The sequence below is a fragment of the Stomoxys calcitrans genome, chromosome 3 (genome assembly GCF_963082655.1).
Source record: "Stomoxys calcitrans chromosome 3, idStoCalc2.1, whole genome shotgun sequence".
NCBI lineage: Eukaryota > Metazoa > Arthropoda > Insecta > Diptera > Muscidae > Stomoxys > Stomoxys calcitrans.
Window position 1 is genome coordinate 124,607,353 of NC_081554.1, and position 20,764 is coordinate 124,628,116.

Below are 20,764 nucleotides of genomic sequence, written 5' to 3' on the forward strand. Positions count from 1 at the left end.
ATTGGCTAGAACAGACGTCTCAGTCATTGCGTCCGTCATGACAGGTCACTGTCTAATCGTAAAACATACTGACAGACTGAAGGTTGCTAGCAACGACAGAAGCTGTGAGGACATCGAAGAAGAAGAGACTCTCTGTGTGTGTGTCCCACACTAGCAGTTAGAAGGAGTTCAACTTTACATTATCATTCCTTTGAGAACCTGTCTGATTTAGCGGATGTCAACATTCGCAAGTTATTGGGCTTTTTAAAGCGATCTGGATGGTTCAGTGGTAGGAACTAGAAGGTATCTTCCTTTTTCTGTTCCTGTGGTATCACAATGGACGAAAACGTCTAAGTGAGTCTGATGGCAGACTGCCACTTAAACCTAAACTAACCTACACGTCATATATAAAAAAATTAATGTTAATTATTTTTTCGCGCACTTTTTTTATTGTAATTTTTTTTGTAATTTATAGTATTATACACATTTATAAAATGTGGAACGTTCTCCCCTTAATTTTATTTACAAATTGTTAATCTCAGGTGAACAGTTCCTTCGGAGGTGTCAAGGTTTCAAGGCTCCAAAACTAAATCGTGTGCCAGTCAGTAGTATAATTTACTAATCTATTGCGCCATGCCCTGGTGAATTCTAGTAATTATGGAATAAACAAGAAAACGCAAAAACCTCAATTAATATTTTGTAACTTACAAAGATTCTTCTGCTAACATACACTGTCGGAAAAAATTAAATGCAGTTGTGTACCCTTCTTTATTAATCCTCAATATTTTTTATCTACGTGTATTATTTACTGTTTTTTATTGTCCCGTTATTTGTTGGAGTGCCTCAATTATTTTCATAAACATTTGAAATTTTTAAACTCGTTCGTTCAGGTTTCTGATGTTAAAGTATTGTAGTGTAAAAAAAATTCTTCGCGAATTAATAGTATTTTTTATAAATCGTAAAATTTATAATAAATCCAGATTTTTTTGTAGCAAAGTACCTAACTCTTTCGTTCAACATTACTTAAATATATAGCAAATAAGCGGGGAACATTAACTTTTCAATGCATCCCTTAACCGAAACTCAAAAAGATATATTGGTACAAGTTCGCTAAAATGGGATGAAATTGAAAGCTTTGAGTTCCAAGCATAAAATATCAGAATCTGGGGTCAGAAAAATTATTGATTTGTATAAAATAAGGAAGAAGTTGGAAAAAAAGGCTAAAATCGAAAAGCCTTATACATACTGTAAAACATGGTGGAGGAAGCCTCATGGTGTGGGGATGTTTTTCCTCTTTGGAGTTGGTAGGCTCGTAAAAATCTAAAACCAGTAAGGAAAGGCAAAAGTCGGGCGAGGCCGACTTTATAATACCCTACACCTGCCCTATAAATACAAAGCGGGAGCTATACCTATTTCTGAACCAATTTTAAAAGACCTCGTCGGATGTTTTCAGATGGGTTTTTAAAATCCCTGTATCAAAATTGGAGTAAAACAAAAATGTTCAAAATATAATAACTACAGTTGACAAATGACAGCAAATTACCCAAAATTGGACGAATATATATATGGGAGCTGCATCTAAATCGATTTTGACCAAACTTCTTAGAGATTGTGGTAGACATCGAGGAAAGCCAAATGGTAGCAATTTGGCAAGACTGTTCAATAAATGCGTTTGCAGTGGCTTTCGAAGTGAAAATCGAGCGGTATACTTATATGGCAGCTATATCTAAATCTGAACCAATTTTTATGAAATTCACCAGTAATATTAGGAGTCATAAGAAAATCCTTCCTGCCAAATTTTGACAGAATCGGTTAACAAATGAGCACTTTTTGCAATATTTCTCAAAATCGGATTAACATATTTAAGGGAACTATATCTAAAACTGAACCGATTTTGACCAAACTTTATAGATATTGTGGTAGACGTCGAGGAAGGCGTTGCACAAATGTTTGGCCAATAAATGCGATTGCAGTGGTTCTAGGAATGAAAATCGGGCGATATACATGTATGGCAGCTATATCTAAATCTGAACCGATTTCTATGAAATTCACCAGTAATTTCGAGAGTCAAGAAAAAATTCTTCCTAATAAATTTCAAAGGAATCAATTAACAATTGACCATCGGACGAACATATATGTGGGAGCTATATCTAAATCTGAACAGAATTCTATGAAAGTCAACAGTAATGTCGAGAGTCATGCAAAAATCTTTCCTGCCAAATTTCGAGAGAATCGGTTAACAAATGACCATTTAATGCATTATTACTAAAAATTTGACGAACATATATATGGGGCTATATCCAAATCTGAACCGACGTTTTCCATATTCAATAGGCTTTGCCTCTGGGCCGAAAAACATCGGATCGGATGAAAAATGCGACCTGTAGTTTGTACACAAATTACCATGGACAGACGGACATAGCTAAATCGAATCAGAAAGTGATTCTGAGTCCATCGGTATGGGTGTTACAAACAAATGCACTAAGTTATAATACCCTGTACCACAGTATTCGTGTAGGGTATAATGACTGGAGAGCACTATGTAAATATTTTGTAAGAAAATTTTTATAGCAGTGCGAAGGAGATGGGCTTGGGGGAGTTCATCTTTCAACAAGACAACGACCCCTAGCACTTAAGTAAGAGCGATAAAAAATGTTTTGAAGAAAATAATGTTGAAAAATTAGAATAGCCTGCTCAAAGCCTAGATGACAAAATCCCGATGGAATCCAGATCAAATCTCCAAACCTTTTTGTGAAAAAATGCAGAGTGAATGGAGGGCACTTCCAACAAATACTTTGAATAACCTTGCTTTAAGTATGCCGAAAAGATTGAGGGAAGCCATAAATAACAAAGGAGGAGCAACTTTGTACTAAATTTTAGAGTTATTTAATTTTTTATAATATTTATTAGAGAAGTGTTACTTTATTTTATCACTTGAAATTCTTTATGTGCCATATACAATAGTTTGTATTATAAATAGAAAATATACAGTAAGAATTCAATGTTGAGTTCATTGTTAGATTAAATATTAACTGAATTAAAAATTTAACTATAATTTATAAACATTTGAAAGCAACAAATATATGTTTCAATCAAAAAATTAAAAATATTTAAAACCGCACTTTATTTTGTCCGACAGTGTATATGGTATGAATGGAAAAACTAAATAATGGTGATAGTCTACAAATGAGACTCACTAAGCCTATAAAAATAGGAAAATAATGATCCCAGGACTCTCGCACTGGCAAGCCGAATAATCTACTAACTCGACTTCTGACATCCTTGAAACTTTTATCTTATTGCATATTTTTTCTCTCTACTTACCCTTTTGACTAATGTTGATTAACAAGCATATCCATTAATTGCATTATAAAAATATATTTTATTTTCTCTAATAATTAACAATAAAACAGATTATATGAAAATATATACTATGTAGTAGTTTTTTTGTATTTCTATTCTTTTTCAGACTATGTCTATTCTTTAAGTCTAAATAGTGTATCAGTATCAGGTATATGTATATCGCTTTAATCAATATATTAATATTATTTGCTAACATAACAAAAAAAACGTAATTGAAAGAAAGATACGGTTGTGTGGACGAGAAGCATGAAATTCAATTGATGCATAAATGCTTATTTACTTACAATTCATTAAAAAATAGCACCTTCTTACAATAAATTGCCTAAGAAAATAAAATCTTTAAAACAGTTTACAATTTGTGAACAGGTATTGTAGTTCTTGAAACATAGAAGTTGTGAGATATGATTTCTTTTGTAGCATAATTAAAAATGGGTAGTACTTTCATGAAAAAAGAGTGAGAGATATAAATATACTAAGAAGACATTACATATGTTGCAGCATATGTACATTAATGTCATAGTTTAAACGCAACATATTCGCCGATTCTTTTGTCACACTTGCTTGAAAATACAGAATGTTACAATGGTCCAAATGTGTGAACAGCGAGCCCAACATTGCAAAAGGCACACTCTAAAATGGTTTAGAAGCAAAAAAGCCAAGATATTTTCGATATATATCCTCTATAGGCGATATATCAAAAATATGTTAAAGATCATAGTTTTTGTAGCATGCTTAGTTGAAGTAACTTGCAAGTGACATGTAAAATTTCATTGATAAAGTCTTCTACAGACTCAAAAAGGTATATTGGAAAACTGTCTTTTATAAGAGCTACATTTCAATATGGTCCGGGTTGGGCTACAGTTGGGATTGAACTTTTTAGTAGGGTCAAAAAACCCTGCCAGCCTATATTTGGAAACCTTTTCTACATTCGGATAATGGGACAATTGTTCTGTCATAGCTAGCTAATGTAATAGTAATCAAATAGTTATATGCGAGTTCTAAGACCCTGTAAAGTATAGCAAATACATTCATGTTATGTTATGACTTTCAGCATCTGTGCAAAATGTGTCCTTTTCGTTCTTCAACCTGATATAGCTCCCAATTAAACCGATCTTCTGAAAAATGCCGCAATTCTTTCTTCTACCGAAATTTTTGCTAGCAAAAAAACAACAAGACATTCATTTGAGCCATCTATTAACCATTCTCGATTGTAAACAATGAGGGTGTCAAAATAAAGAGTTAACATATAAAGGTTGATAATACGTTCGATTTTCGCGTTAAACTTCCATTTAAAAAAACAAACGGAATAATTTGCTCGTTTCGCCATAACTTTTTTTTGTCTACCGAAAAAATGATTTTTTTGCGAAAAAATGGTGCCCAAAAATACAAAAACAAGTAAAAGCGTGCTAAGTTCGGCCCTGCACCATGGATCGCATTTGTCGAGTTCTTTTCCATGCATCTCTTCTTAGACAAAAAAGGATATAAGAAAAGATTTGCTCTGCTATTAGAGCGATATCAAGATATGGTCCGGTTCGGACTACAGTTAAATTATATGTTGGAGACCTGTGTAAAATGTCAGCCAATTCGAATAAGAATTGCGCCCTTTGGGGGCTCAAGAAGTAAAATAGAGAGATCGATTTATATGGGAGCTGTATCGGGCTATAGACCGATTCAGACCATAATAAACACGTATGTTGATGCTCATGAGAGAATCCTTCGTACAAAATTTCAGGCAAATTGGATAATAATTGCGACCTCTAGAGGATCAAGAAATCAAGAACCCAGATCGGTTTATATGGGAGCTGTATCAGGTTATGAACCGATTTGAACCTTATTTGACACAATTGTTGAAAGTAAGAATAAAATACGTCTTGCAAAATTTCAGCCAAATCGGATAGGAATTGCGCCCTCTAGAAGCTCAAGAAGCCAAGTCCCAAGATCTGTTTATATGACAGCTATATCAGGTTATGAACCGATTTGAACCATACTTGGCACAGTTGTTGGATATCATAACAAAATTCTACGTGCAAAATTTCATTCAAACCGATAATAAGAAGTATTTTAGCTTTACTCCTTCGGAAGGTAGCGTGCTTTCGACAGACAGGCGGACGGACATGGCTAGATCGACATAAAATGTCGCGACGATCAAGAATATATATACTTTATGGGGTCTCAGACGAATATTTCGAATAGTTACAAACAGAATGACGAAATTAGTCATACTGTTTGATTTTTATACCCTCCAATGGTGGAGGGTATAAAAATCGAATGTGGTACCTCCGTCAAACCAGCGAAAGAAAGATTTCGAAAAATTTTCCGCTAAAAAAACATAGTGCCAGTTTTTATACATAAATATATCAACTAGTGGTGCAAACACTGCAATGCTTATAAGGTCAGTATTTAAATTTCGCTCTAGCAAAATCTTGCTAGAGTTTAGTGTGAGACTATGTGAAAAAATCATTCAAAGAAAGGTAAATAAGATTCGTCCAAGCTGAACTTAACGGGTTTCTACTTGGATGGAAGTATATTAGTATAGGATAGTATAGGATGTAAGTATATTAGTTTTGTAATTCCAATTGGCAATTGCAAATTTGGCCATGAACATTCCGATTCAAGATTAAGCTCAATGATAAGGGATTTCCTTTATAAAGCTGTGTCCGAACGTCAAGCCGAAGTGCGGCGCCGATTTTGGGACAAGTTTTTACATTTCATAGTACCTCACAAATATCGCCAGCATAAGGAGATGTTCTGATCTGATGTTCTCCCCAGAATTCGAACCCAGGCATTCAGCGTCATAAGCGGACATGCTAACCTCTGCGATACAGAAGCCTTCCATTGGTCAAACATCGAAATATTCCATTCCCACTCGAATTGCAAATTTGCTCATAAACATTCCAAACGTCTCTCTCATATCAATGAGTGCTTTACAATAATAAAAGTTTAGCTCAATGATAAAGGAACTTCTTTTTATTGCCGACCCCGAAAGTCGAGCGACACCACTCAGTAGAGAAGTTTAAACGGCTGATTACTAAAGGTCAATATCTCACAAGTGTTGCCAACACAAGGAGAAGATAGCCATCGCTGAAATTTTATTTTTGATGATATCGCCATGATAGGATTCTCTCGCTGTCAAGGAATATACAAAGGTGCCATTTCTTGACATTGCAGGGCTTTTCAATAATGTAAAACCGACCCCAATCATGAAGAAGCTGGAGTTTCTAGGCATCAACAAATGTTTTATTAACGTAAAATGTTTTATTAACAACTTACTTATTAAAAAATGCATGAATGCAGGCTTGGGATCTATAGTTCTAAAAGATGGGTTAGTTGTAGGAGTTAGTTTAGGGAATTGTACTGTCTCCTCTGCTCTGGAACATAGCCATTTACAATATATTGTTAAAATATATATTGTCTCTGGAAAAAGGGTATTAAAGTAGTCGCGTATGCTGATAAATTCTGGAAGCTCTACGTGCGACAGCGAAGTGGTATACAGTATAGACTTCATCGTTTCACGCGAAATGCTGTCAAACTCCAAAATAAAAAAATTGGCGAAAATTTTAAAAGTTTTGGTGTGGAAACAAAAACATTTGATTACTGTCAAATTTCGCTAGAGAAACTATTAAAAATTTCAGCAACCATTCCCAAAGCAGAACAGTATACCAGCCCTAAGACAGAAGTAGTTCTTTTCAACAAGACATACAAATTACCCACAGTGGCACCTGAAAGCGCAAAATACCTAGATGCGTGCTGGACAGGAAATTGACATCAAACATTTTGGAAAGGGTAAGAAAGGCAACTCTTGCCCTATAAACCTGCAAGGGAGCCATTAGCAAAAGTTAGGGGTTTTAATCACCTATCATGAACTGGATATATACTGGTATATGGTGTCATTGTCTGGAGGTCGGCGCTTCATCATCATACATCACAGTCGCAGTGATGATGACAACATCTACGGACATTGTCTTATCCTTGATACTATGCCCGATGTTCCAGACAGGACTGTAGAAGTACTGTACCATTGCTCTTGATAGAACCGATTGGAACTCCGGCAGTAGATAGTACATAGACTTAAGTACGGATGGTTCCAAACGGGTGTATTCTGAAGAATTTGGACTGGTCATATGGAGAAGGTTACCCGATCACTGAATTGGGTATTAAGCTAAATTCCTTGCAATTAAAGAATTCAACAAGCGCCCTTGACTGTCGCAGATGTCGCAATGAGATGGCTGAACAGTTCAAAATTCACCTCTTCTGGGTGACCGCCCACAGAGATAACCCAAGGGATTGAAGGGAGATTGAAGGTTGCAAGTAAAGACATCTGAAGAATCTGTAAGGACGTCAAAAAAGAAAAGACGATTGAACCCCTGCTGCATGTGAGTGAGAACTTGTCTGAATGTGAACCTTCGCAAGTTGTTTAGCTTTCTAAAGCGATCTGGATAGTTCAACGGTATGATCTAGAAGGCATCTTGCTTTTCCTTTTCCTGTGGTATCGACGAAGTCGAAGTAGTCGTCTAAGTGAGCAGATTGTCACATAAACCTAACTTAACCTATTGTCAAGTTTTTAACATAGGCGTTTAGCATATTCCATTCCTAAAAAACAAGTAGGGTAAAGCAAAATTCGGCGGTGCCGACTACATAGTTCCCTTCACCTATCATTTAAATATTATTTGGGCGATATAATTTCATGGACGCTTATATGCAATTAGGAACTGATTTTCTTGAATTTTAGCAGAATTTTTAAAATCATCTCTACTAAATTTCTCTACTAAAATTTATTTTGGAAATTGCAATAACTACACTAAGAGAAAGTTGTTAGTAAAAACATAAAAAATGTTTGCTGTAACACAGAAAGTCAAATGAAAATGGGACAGCAGCAATTTTTTTGCTAAAACAACAAACATTTCTTGCTGTTTCCAATGGTAAAATTTAAGAAAGCTAAAAAATGTCATGAAAATTTAAAAAAAATTTATTCCATCTATTTACATTTTTTCCATTTTACTACAATTTTCTTATATTTGAATGAATTCAAAGAATAGCTGACAAAATAACTGCAAATGCATATTTGCTGTCCGATTAAGTTTGAAGGTCAATAATAAGGCGCCTCCGCCTCGCCAGCATTGGGAGGGCATAACCTGCGTTGAACATTTTTTCAGATATTCTCGCTAGGATTCGAACCCAGGTGTTCAGCGTCATAAGCGGACATGCTAACCTCTGCGATACGGTGGACAAATTAACTTATACTTTTATATTTATGCTTTTTAACAAAAAATGAACGCCTAAAATTGGCAATTTTTTTTAATAAAATATATATTAATTGTTGTTAAGAAGTTCAAAAATTTCTAACTTAAATGGGTTCATTTAAAAGTTTTAAAAAATTAGTATCAGCAGTCTATTTTTCTAGGTTTGCGGGTTCATTGGTGCAAATCGGGCGATGCATTGACGTATATGGTAGCTATATCTTAATCCGAACCGATTTTGTTATCACTAGTCACGAGAAGCGATTCAAAAATTACTAAATTATTGCAATATTACTTAAAGCGGACAATCATGTATATATATATATATATGGAAGACACCGGGAGGTGGCCAGAAGAAGACATTGTGCACAATTTTGGGAAAAATCTAAACAATTTACCACGTTATAGCAATGTTAGTTCAAATCGGACGAACATGTATACGAAAGCTATATCTAAATCTGAAACGGTTTTTTCCATTTTTCAATAGGCTTTACCTCTAGCTCAAAATAGAAGTCTGTGCTACATTTCAAGATGATCAGATACAAATTGCGATTTGTACTTTGATGAAAATTTAACATGGACAGACGAACGGATATAGCTCAATCGAATCTGAAAGTGCTTCTAAGTCAACCTGTATACTTGAAAAGTGGTCTATCACTCTTCTTTTCGAATGTTTCAAGTAAATGCACTAAATTATAACACCCTGTGCCCTAGTAGTGGTGTTGGGTATACAAATAGCACAAATAATTAAAGAATTTTGTCCTTGATTGTAGGATTTTGGCAATGATTTCGAGACATTTCTTTTGAAATCCGATTTTTAAACTTTACATCTTAACTCTTAAAATGTTAGCACTTGGAGACGCTCCGATTAGTAAGGCTCTTAAGTTAAAAACACAACTTTGATACACGTTGTCTTTGCCCCAAGGTGAATATCCTAACCTTTAAAGATATTAGACCTTCATTAAACGATTTGCATACCCTACACAACTACTGTGGTAAAGGGTATTATGACTATGTGTATTTGTAATACCCAGAAGGAAGAGAGCTAGTGCTGGATAAGTATACCGATCGACTCATAATGAATTTCTGATTCGTTAAGCTATGTCCGTCTGTCTGTCCGTACAGTACAAAGTACAGGTCGCAATTTTTCGCATATTTTCGGCCTAGAGACGAAGCATATTAAAATTGGAATAAATAGGGTAAAATTTAGCTGCATAAAGCTGCCATATATATGTTCGTCCGATTTAGGCTAATATTGCATTTGTTAACCGATTCGCTCAAATATTGGCGGACGGATTTTATGACATCACTGATGCACTTCTTAGAAATCGGTTCAGATTTAGATATAGCTTCCATAGATATGTCGTCAAATTATCACTTCAAGAGCAACTGCAAGCACATTTATAAGCCAACATTCTCAAAATTTTGCGCAACGCTTTTCTCGACGACTACTACAATACCTAAAGAATAATGGAGCCATTTGTCAACCGATTGTCAAGAAAATTGGCAAATGTAGTTCTTTTATGACTATAGACATTTTTGTTAAATTTTACCAAAATCGGTTCAGATTTATATTTAGCTTCCGTATACATATGTACAACCTTTTTTGCACTTATAGAACCGTAGTTATTATAATTTTGAACACATTTGCTTGAAATTTGATTTCGGTTGTTTTATAACTCATCAAAATACCTAAGATACAGCTCCCAATTTCCGCTTATAGGGCAGGTGTATGGTATTATATTGTGGGTTTAACCCGATTTTTGCCTTTCCTTAATTGTTTTCTTTAATAATAAAATGCAAAGTTAAGGATCACATGATTGCATTTAGATTGGAAAGGTAGTTTTCAATCGATGTGTACATAGCACAATTATTTTATATAGATAACATCCCCACCAACGAAGAAATGGAAATGCTTTATGCGTTTTGCCAATTTGCTAATCTCAAGATTTTCACTCGTTTCTCGCGCGGAGGTCCAGGCGAGTACATCAGAAAAAATATTCGCGGTAGTTATCCCCTCCTAATGCTGGCGTCATTTGTGAGGAACTATGCCATTTGAAAAAATGGTATTGCAGCCTTGTTAAATCTTCTTCCCAAAGAGGTTTCGCAGTACGGCCGTCATTGGGCGTAAACTTGAATCGGGGAGAACTTGTTGATGTATGAGAAGTTTGCCCCTGTTCTTTAATGAAATGTTCATGGCCAAATTTGCATTGCATATACTCGTATTCAATTATGATACGTGATTAGAAAAAGTTAAACAAAGGACTGGTGCTCGTTGCCGTTTTTTGTAAATTATAAAAAGAGGTTCGAGATCATTTTATGTTTTTATTGTTTCATAACTTGTCTTCATACATCTAAATCTTTCTTACATTTAGCCAACGACATTTCAGTTGGATTTTCGTTCTGGCGTGTATGGCAAAATTCAAAAAGCCAAGGCAAAACAATATCAGTTCAGGCCCATTACAGATAAAAATGAGCGATTGTTTTTTTTTCACTATAGGGAAAAATAATAATTAATTTCGTTTTTTGACAGGTACCCGTGTTCAGTTCAACTTATTACAAAGCTCTCAAAAATCATGCTCATTTGGTGGATTTAAGCCATAATAGCGAACTTGTCGCTTTTAAAAACTTTCTCTCTCAGTTTTCAGTTTTCTCATATCACAACTCTCGCACTACCAACGAATGGATATCCTATAAAAATGAACAGCTCAATATGAGAATTAGCACCAGTATGGGGAATATAGCATAGATTTCGGTACGTGGATGACATGTTGAGATCAAATAGGTGATATCGTCTTCTTCGTGCTCAATGCCATCCCTTGTGGGCACCTCAACAACGACAATTTCGTCGGAGAGAAAGCCAATGGGAAAGGTACAATTGGTGGCATTGACACAACCCTGAGAATCACTTAAATTGGAATATTGAAATGTGGGCTTATAAATATCGAAGATCGCATGAATATCGTTACGTACTAAATCGTTGTCACTGTAGAAAATGTAGTAGTAGTAGCCATCAGCGTCAATCTCGTGTATGGACAGCATGCGGTGTGAACCATTCTCCAGGAAATGCGGATTGGTGCATTCGGCTATGGGTGGAAAATCGCCAAAGGACAGCTTATTCGTTTTGAAGCACTCGAGCAGGCCAGTCTCAAAACTAGATATGGAATTGGACTCATCGGTTTCGGTGAAGTTCATGGCATTGCCACCATGCGTGTATTTACGGTCGTAGACATGATCTCGTTTGGGACGATTTTTATATAGCAAATCGTAAACCTTTTGCTTGCGTTTCGCCTTATCCTCTAAGTGACGTTTCTGGTGCTCTTTATGTACTAGACTGTGGGAACGCCTATGTCTCGCACTGGACTCTTCATGTGACAGGGGCTTGGATACCTCTTCTTTGGATTTGAGACTATTGTCATTGTGCTCATGATACTTTCGGGAAGTGGGATCAGCTTTCTTTAGCTTCTTTCTGAGCACTTTGGTGGGGCTTTGTGGTGGAGATTCGGTTGTAGTTGTGGGCGAGGCACTAGAATCATCCTCATATTCATAGTCGTCGGACATATCTTCACCGCCTTTATTTTCCATTTCCATTAGATTTTCCGGCACTGGCATGAGAGGAGCAGAAGGCCTTTTTTGTGTCCCAGTCATATTGCTGGGTGGATTATCTGGTATTTCGGTAATATCCTCAAAAAATACGCGCACCTGTTCATGTTCACCGGGAGCATAGTTTGGCCCCAATTTATTTTTATTATGATCCAATAGTCCGCAGGTATCCAACTCACGTGCTCCTTTGACCACCAGCATTCGAGATCCCTCATAGCGAGAACAAAATTTTAGCAAAACCCGAGCCCCTTTCAACAGGTAAAAGCCCCAATATTCGAATGTGTCATCCGGCAATGTCATGGACTTTTTCAAACGGATGTGCTTGTGATTAGAGGATATCTCCGGCTTGCTACGCAATTGGAAAGCATTGAAGTAGCTGTTCATTTTCAAAGAATGCTGTTGGCAGAATATCGAGGAAATGCCATCACGAATTTCAATGATGTCCGATTCGGCCACCGGATAAACAACATCAGCAAATACCGTTCTTCTCAGGTACAATGGTATGATAATCAAAGTAGCTGGCAGGATCACAATGAGAAGGCAAAATATCAGAACTCTTTTGACTCCATGCATCTCGCGGGTCTCTGCAAATAGAAAACAAAACAAAATGTCAGTGTCACTAGCCAATCATTTCAACTTCTTATAGAACTCTAAATTTCTCAAACTACCATCAAACCGATATTCGGTTGCTTGTATTTTGTAATTGGGTATCACAGTCGCTTCCATGTTGAGATACGTTGAACACAAAAACAAAAATTCTCAAACAAAATTTTCCGTCCGATCTTCACCAAGCAGAACAACGGAATCAAATGAACCACGATTATAGCCAATGATAAAGAAAATATCTTCCCATTGTAATCGGTCGCCCCGAAGCACCCCTTCAACAAACAATTTAATTTTATCTCCCATGTTTTGCTATCAGTCACCAACAAATCAACTAAATGAAATTTATTTGCTAAACTAATTTTAAAATATTTGTTATTTCAATTTTTTTTCTCCTCTCTTCTCATTTTGATGTTGTGTGTGGTTCAGGCGAAATTAATGAATTTAACAAATATTTAGAAAACTTCTAGCAATACTCATCAGAGAGTCTTAATCAGTTAGAGTTAGGCGTTTAATCATATACTCGGTTATAATCATATACTCGATAAATTTTCGATAGTTTTTGACCTTTCAAATAATAAGAAAATAAAAATAGTTTATTTTAAAAACAAAACAAAAATCGAACATTTTAGATGGAATAACGTTCAATCAATTATCAATTGTTTGAGCCCGATCACCGCGGGATTTGTTACAACTCCCTAAAAAGCTATTTTTCGTCTGACTTCGACGTAATTTTGTTAAGCTAATTTTTAATAATAATAAATAATGAATTTTGGTGAAAATTTGTTGAGATTTCGATAAAGCTCTCTTATATATATATCGCCCGATTTACACGTACACCGCACAAGGAATATACCAACGATTTGGAGGATATTAATTGGGAAAGACCCTTATTTGATTTCGAGTACATACGTGAGGGCGACATAGCGAATATCATTCGATCAGTTAAGTCAAATGCTATGGGACCTAGCATTCCATCAATAGAATAACCTTTGGAAACCTTTTGAAAATTCGTACGATAGAAGAATTTGATCCAAAAACGCTCCATATCTCAGATATTTTTCTTTTTATGTTCGAAAAGTCTTTGGAGCACTCTACCTACTCTACAATTTACAAATACTTGAATAACTTTCTTGAATTCATTTTAAATTTTAAATATTTTTTAGTGACAGAACGACAGATTGGAAAATTGGAAACAAAACAGGAAAAATAGCAGTTTAAAATAAGTTGCATAGTGTTCGAACTACAGTTCATCGCGGCCGAATCTTGAGAACTCACACCATGGATGAATAGTGGGGCCCCTTCTGGCCACTATTTTCACAGCGTGCCTAGAACTTGCATATACTGCGAAAGCCTGGCACGAAGCAAGGCTGTTTTTTATACCCAAGCCCGGCAAGGCAAGTTATGCGACACCAAAGGCCTACAGACCTATGAGCCTTACGTCCTTTCTACTCAAAACCATGGAACGCATAGTGGATACCATGATAAAGAGTAGGACATCCAGCGAACTGCTTAAATACAAGCAGTATGGATATGTCAAGGGAAGGTTGGTGGAGACTGCCCTGCACGAGGTTGTACATAAAATAGAAGAATACTTTGATGCCAAGACGTACACATTGGCAATATGCATTGACATCGAGGGGCTTTCAACAATTTGCGGACGGACACATTGATCCAATCTTTAGACCATTACTGGGTGGACCCGGTCTTAAGAGACTGGATAAATCGTATGCTAAGGAGCAAATGGATAAATTGTGGATCCCATGACATAAATGTAAGAGAGAATGTGGCAAAGGGCACACCACAGGAGGGCATTATAAATAATTACGGATTGTGTCTGGGAAGGCATTTGATCCCGTCAGCTACGCAGACGATGTTCCGAATGGATCCGAACCAGCTATGCAGAACGGCCGAAAAGGTCCTGCAAATGGCATACGACTGGGCTAGACCAAGCGTCTCAATGTTAACCCAAAAAAGACCAAAATCTTCTTGCTCACGAGGAAGACAAATGTGGGCCAATTTAACGCACCACGTTTCCTCAATAGAACGCTTTCGATATCTGACAAGGCAAAATAATCTTGGAGAGGAAACTGAATTGCAAATGTCATATTCAGGAGCGTATCGAGAATCTGAGGATAGTCCACTAGCTGTACAGGAGCGTGATTAGACGAATACTTAGTTACGCCTCAGTGGTTTGGTGGACTGCGACGAAGAAAAAGTGCAACGTTAGGATTATATGTTGTCTTGGTATAAGCGGAGCGATGAGGACCACGCCCATTAGGGCACTAGAGACTATTCTAGATATTCGACCCATAGATATACATATTAAATGTGAGGCAGCCATTGCTGCTATGAGACTAAAGGAGATGGGAGAATGAATAGAGAATGGAAGCAGGTCCTACCATCGCGGTATAATCGAGGCGACGACAGGAAATCTGGTAGGAATGGAAGATATTTCCGATTGGAACCTGAGACGACACTAGACGTTGAGTGCCAGGCACGGCTGCCAGCGGCACAGTCTTGGATTGATGGAACCCTAGTATTGCCATCTGGAAAATCATGTTGCACGGATGGATCAAAGCTACAGGACAGAGTGGGTCTACATTGAGAACCCAGGGACTGAGATCTGTTTTTGACTGCATGACTATAATACGGTCCTGCAGACGGAGATCCCGGCGATAACGGAATGCTTGAGGTGGTGTGGTTCTGACCCGGGGACGTCGAGTGTGAACATCTTGACGGACAGTAAACTGGCCATAAGGGTTATAACAACCAGGACGGTAAAGTCACGAACGGTCTTGGAGTGTAAGAAGGAGATTAACGACTTCTCAGAGAATGGCACGATTCGCATTGTTTGGGTGTCAGGCCATAACGGAGTCGAGTTCTTTGCGCGGTATCTCTTTTAAGGCAAACCCAGTAAGGAAGGGCAAAAGTCGAGCGGTGTCGACTGTATAAAACCCAACACCTACCCTATAAATACAATGTGGGACCTATATCCAATGGATCAATTTTGATTGACCTCGGCGGGCAAATATGTTCAAACTGTAAAAACTACGGTTGACAAATGATATATATATCATATAGATATATATATGGGAGCTATATCTAATTCTGAACCGATTTCGAGCAAACTTCTCAGATACTGTGGTGGTCGTCGAGGAAAGCGTTGTGTAAAATTTTAGCAATATTGATCAAACTCTGCGCTTGCAGTGGCTATTGGGGTGAAAATCTGGCGATATACTTATATGACAGCTGTATCTAAATATGTGCCGATTTCTATGAAATTCACCAGTAACATTGAGAGTCAAAAGAAAATCCTTCCTGCAAAATTTCGACAGAATCGGTTAACAATGAGCACTTTTTTGCAATATTTCTCAAAATCGGACGAACATATATATGAACCGATTTCAAGCAAACTCCTCAGATACTGTGGCAGTCGTCGAGGAAAGCGTTTCTAAATTTTTTCAAGATTGGTCAATAAAATATATATATATATATATATATATATATATATATATATATATATATATAAGAGCTATATCTTAATCCAAACCGATTTCCGTGAAATATTGAGATTCAAGAGAAAATCCCTTCTGTTAAATTTGGAGAAATCGGTTAACAAAAGACCATTTTCTTGCAATATTACTGAAAATTGGACGAACATATATATGACAGCAATATCTAAATCTGAACCGATTTTGACCAAACTCTATGTATATTGTGGTAGTCGTCTAAGAAAGCATTGTGCAATATTTTGGCAAGATTGGTCAATAAATGTGCTTGTAGTGGCTCCAGGAGTCTGAACGGATTTCCATGAAATTCACCTGCTAAATTTCGAGAGAATCGGCTAACAAATGACCATTTTATTGCATTATTACTGAAAATCGGATGAACATATATGTGGGAGCTATATCCAGATCTAACTCAATTTTTTTCAATTTTAAACGGCTTTGTCTCTAGGCCGAAAAACATGCCTGTACCAAATTTGAAGACAATCGGATAAAAACTGCTACCTGTACTTTGTACACAAATTAACATGGATAGACGGACAGACAGACGGACGAACAGACAGACGGACATAGCTAAATCAAATCAGAAAGTGATTCTGAGTCCATCGGTATACTAATCAATGGGTCTATCTCCCTTCCTTTTGGGTGTTACAAACAAATTCACTAAGTTATAACACCCTGTACCACAGTAGTGGTATAGGGTATAAAAAGGAATAATGAATAAGAACTGTTATATTAGTGAAGCTACATCAAATTATAGACTGATTCAGATCATAAATGGATTGAATGCTAAACATTGCAGAAGTCATTGTGTAATATTTCAGTCCATTCGGATAAGAATTGCGCCTCGAGAAGCAAAATCAGGAGATCGGATTATATGGGAGCTGTATCAAGCTATGGATCGATTCAGATCATATTACACACGTATGTTGAAGGTCATGAGAGAAGCCGTTGTACAAAATTTGTGCCAAATCGGATGATAATTGCGCCCTCTAGAGTTTCAAGAAATGAAGATCCCTGATCGCTTTATATGGCAGCTAATCAGGTTATAAACCGATTTAGACCATGCCTAGCACAATTGTTGGAAGTAATACCACAATACCGCGTGCAAAATTTTAGCCAAATTGGGCGAAAATTTCGGCCTCTAGAGGCTCAAGAAGTCAAGTCCCAAGATCGGTTTATATGGCAGCTATACCAGGTTATCTACCAATACCGATACTAAGCACAGTGGTTGGAAGTCATAACAAAACACCTCACGCAAAATTATAGCCAAATTGGATAAGACCCCAGATAAGTTTATATGGCAGCTATATCAGGTTATGAACCAATTTGAAACATATTTGACACAGTTGTTGGAAGTGATACCAAAACACCGCATGCAAAATTTCAGTCAAATTGGACGAGAATTGCGCCCTCTAGAGGCTCAAGAAGTCAAGACCCAAGATCGGTTTATATGGCAGCTATATCGAAACGTTTACCGATTTACAATCCCAACCGAACTACACTAATAAAAAGTATTTGTGGAAAATTTCAAGCGCCTAGCTTTACTCCTTCGAATGTTAGCGAGCTTTCGACAGACAGACGGACGAGCATGGCTAGATCGACTTAGAATGTCATGACGATCAAGAATACATATATTTTATGGGGTCTTAGAAATTAGTATACCCCCATCCTATGGTGGAGTGTACAAGATATGTTACCTTCAATACTTCTTAAAAGCGATATTTCTTAAAACCGAGCTGATCGAGCATTTAATGAAACCGCTAGCAGCGTAATATGGATTTTCTCTCAGAGCTATAACTTAAAGTTCAAAAGTTCGGTTTGAGGCAAGAGGAATGGAACCTCCAAAATCTAAAACTACATTTAAAAATATATTATGTTAAAGTATGCACATGTATTCCAAATGTATTTTTTATCTAACACTAATTTTTATTGTAAAAGATCGCAATGCGTACCCCAATAATCAGGAAGGCCTGGGATACAAACATTGTCCCCACGTGATGGAAGAAGGGGATCATGGTCACAACCCCAGAGAAGGTTGACCTCACCCAGTGTAAGAACTGGTGGGGGATTACATTGTTAAACGCAATAAATAAAGTGATGGCAATTCTACTGCCGCGTATTTCGCCAGCACTTGACAGCATTTTGAGGAAGGAACAGGAAGGTTTTCGGCCAGGATGTTCTTATGCCGACCACATTAACTCCCTGCGCATAATCATAGAACAGTCTGCTGAACCTAATACACACCTATACCTTTTATTCATCGACTTCAAGCGTGCTTTTGACACAGTTTAGCGAAGTTCAATGTGGAGCACGCTGTTGAATAGGGGCATCCCTGAAACAATCGTGACACTATTAAGGGAGCTGTATAGGAATGCTGAAGTTTCAGTCCGTATCAACGGAAAATATATCCGACCTTTCGGGATCGACAAAGAAGTGAAGCACCGATGCTATTTTTAATTTTATTAGACTCCGTATTAGAAGCGACCAATGCTGACGCACCATATGGCATACGCTGGGCTTTTAATGACTTCCTCGGAGACATCGACTACGCGGATGATATATGCGCATCGCTTCGAACACACTGAAGCACGACTGAATGAAAATTCTGCCAAAGAAGGCCTGCGGATAAACATAGCAAAGACCAAATTGATGAGAATGGGAACATCAAATCTGACAACGCTCACTATAAACGACCATATCATTGAAGACGTCAACAACTTCTCATATCTTGGCAGCAAAATAACAAATGACGGAGGATCAGAGGCAGACATCCGTTCTTAAACTCAACAAAGTTTGGCGTTGCAGTGACAACTCACGTAATACAAAAGTGCGAAATCTATTTAATTATATGGTTGTACAAGCGACTACCCGTAGAGTCTCTAAGTTCTCATAAATCGCTGCCTACGACAAAAACTTTGAATTTTCTGGCCAAACCGTACTTCAAATGAGGAATTACAAATAAGAACAAACAATGTCCTAGACTGGAATCCTTAACATTTACTTAAAAGTCTAGAAGTAAGACTTTTTATGTTGTAAAGAAATCAAATATGCGTTTCAAAATAAATTAAATTTTTAAAACCATATAAAGGCATTTTTGTCGAAAATTAAATTTTTCCCGTTTCCGCCCAGGAATCTTGGGAATTCATAATTATTTTTCCGGTTTCCCGGCAATTGCAAAATGACAACAATCAATAATGCTAAGTTACTATGTAGAACTTTCAGCATTCGCTAGCCAAAACAATACTTGAGTGAACGAGAATGCTTTCTGTGTGATGCTAAAATATTTATACCATTTGGGGAACACTGTCTTCCGTTATTGTTACCATCGTATATTTAAGATAAGATTGTGTGATTAACACAAACAATGATGAATTACTCTTGGCTATTAGTGTAAGTTTGTAAAATAACAATCTTTTTAGTGATGGTCAACAAATGACGTCTCCTGGCATACAAACTAAAGTAGGGTTCAAGCAGAATAAAAGCAAGTCTATTTTTCCATAATTAATCTATTGAGGATTTGTCAAAGTTTGTTAGTAAATAAAATAGGTAACACTTTCCATTTTTAATCAATATGTTAAAAACAAAAATTATTTGATCTATTTCCCAACAATAAAAAAACAAATATTTGACAATTGTATTAACATAGATATTTGTATATGGCATTAGCATACTGAAAATTAGAAACGTAAATTGCATTACTCCCTTATATTTTGTAAATTCATTTGAATGATCTTAATTAATGCAATATAATTTAATCGGTAATTGTTATTTAATTCATTCCTTTCAATTTCAAACAGCGCTAATTTTGATTTATTTTACCACACTGTAGTACTTATTTTCAAGATAAGAAACTAACGTCAAAGCTCAGATACCTAACAAAGCATTGTATTAATACACCTTGACAGTGCAGAATAAAAGATGGTTCCAATGATTCAATTCCAACTGAAACCTAACCTTGAAGGTGAGAGAGAAATTAATAAAATCATATAGATGAAGTATGACATAATAGAAGCACTTAAGCAGTATATCTAAGTCAAGTGCAAAAAATAGAAACTCCTAAAAATCGAATTCACAATGTAATTCATTATTGGACTGCTATCTTTACATTTATAATACGTGTAGTAAGAATGCTCTACACAATGTTTATATTTAATACTACAATGTAATACATAGTTTGACAGCCATCTACATATACATTTTGTAAAAACCTATAGTAAAGAAATTGATAAGCTTATACTAGGTAAATAAATAACAAGCAAAAACGTGATTAGTTGGGCTGGCCGAATCGAACGATTTACCTTTATTGGCTTAGTTCGTATTTGCATTATTCTGCAACAATCAAATCGAAATGGGTTGCGGCTTCTATGGTTTCAAGTCATATCGGGGTATCGGTGTTCAAGGTAGCTTATATCATTATATGGACCGAAGTCATAGCAGAAGTCTTTGTGCCAAATTTCTAAAAAATCT

General features: G+C 36.5%; 1 protein-coding gene across 2 annotated transcripts in view; it reads right to left on the bottom strand.

Moving 5' to 3' along the window:
• Positions 1-3,426: 3,426 nt before the first annotated feature.
• LOC106083678 (uncharacterized) overlaps positions 3,427-20,764 on the bottom strand; it is a 63,182-nt gene continuing 45,844 nt past the window's right edge. The window contains exons 1-2 of one of the 2 annotated variants that reach the window (XM_013246841.2): positions 12,851-12,943; positions 3,427-12,766 (exon numbers count right to left, since the gene is read on the bottom strand). In XM_013246841.2, coding sequence (XP_013102295.1) covers positions 11,271-12,766; positions 12,851-12,908 — 1,554 coding nt within the window. In that variant the 5' untranslated portion in view covers positions 12,909-12,943 and the 3' untranslated portion in view covers positions 3,427-11,270. Of the gene's footprint in view, positions 12,767-12,850; positions 12,944-20,764 lie in introns of those variants that run through there. The other variant, XM_013246842.2, reaches the window with a different exon arrangement.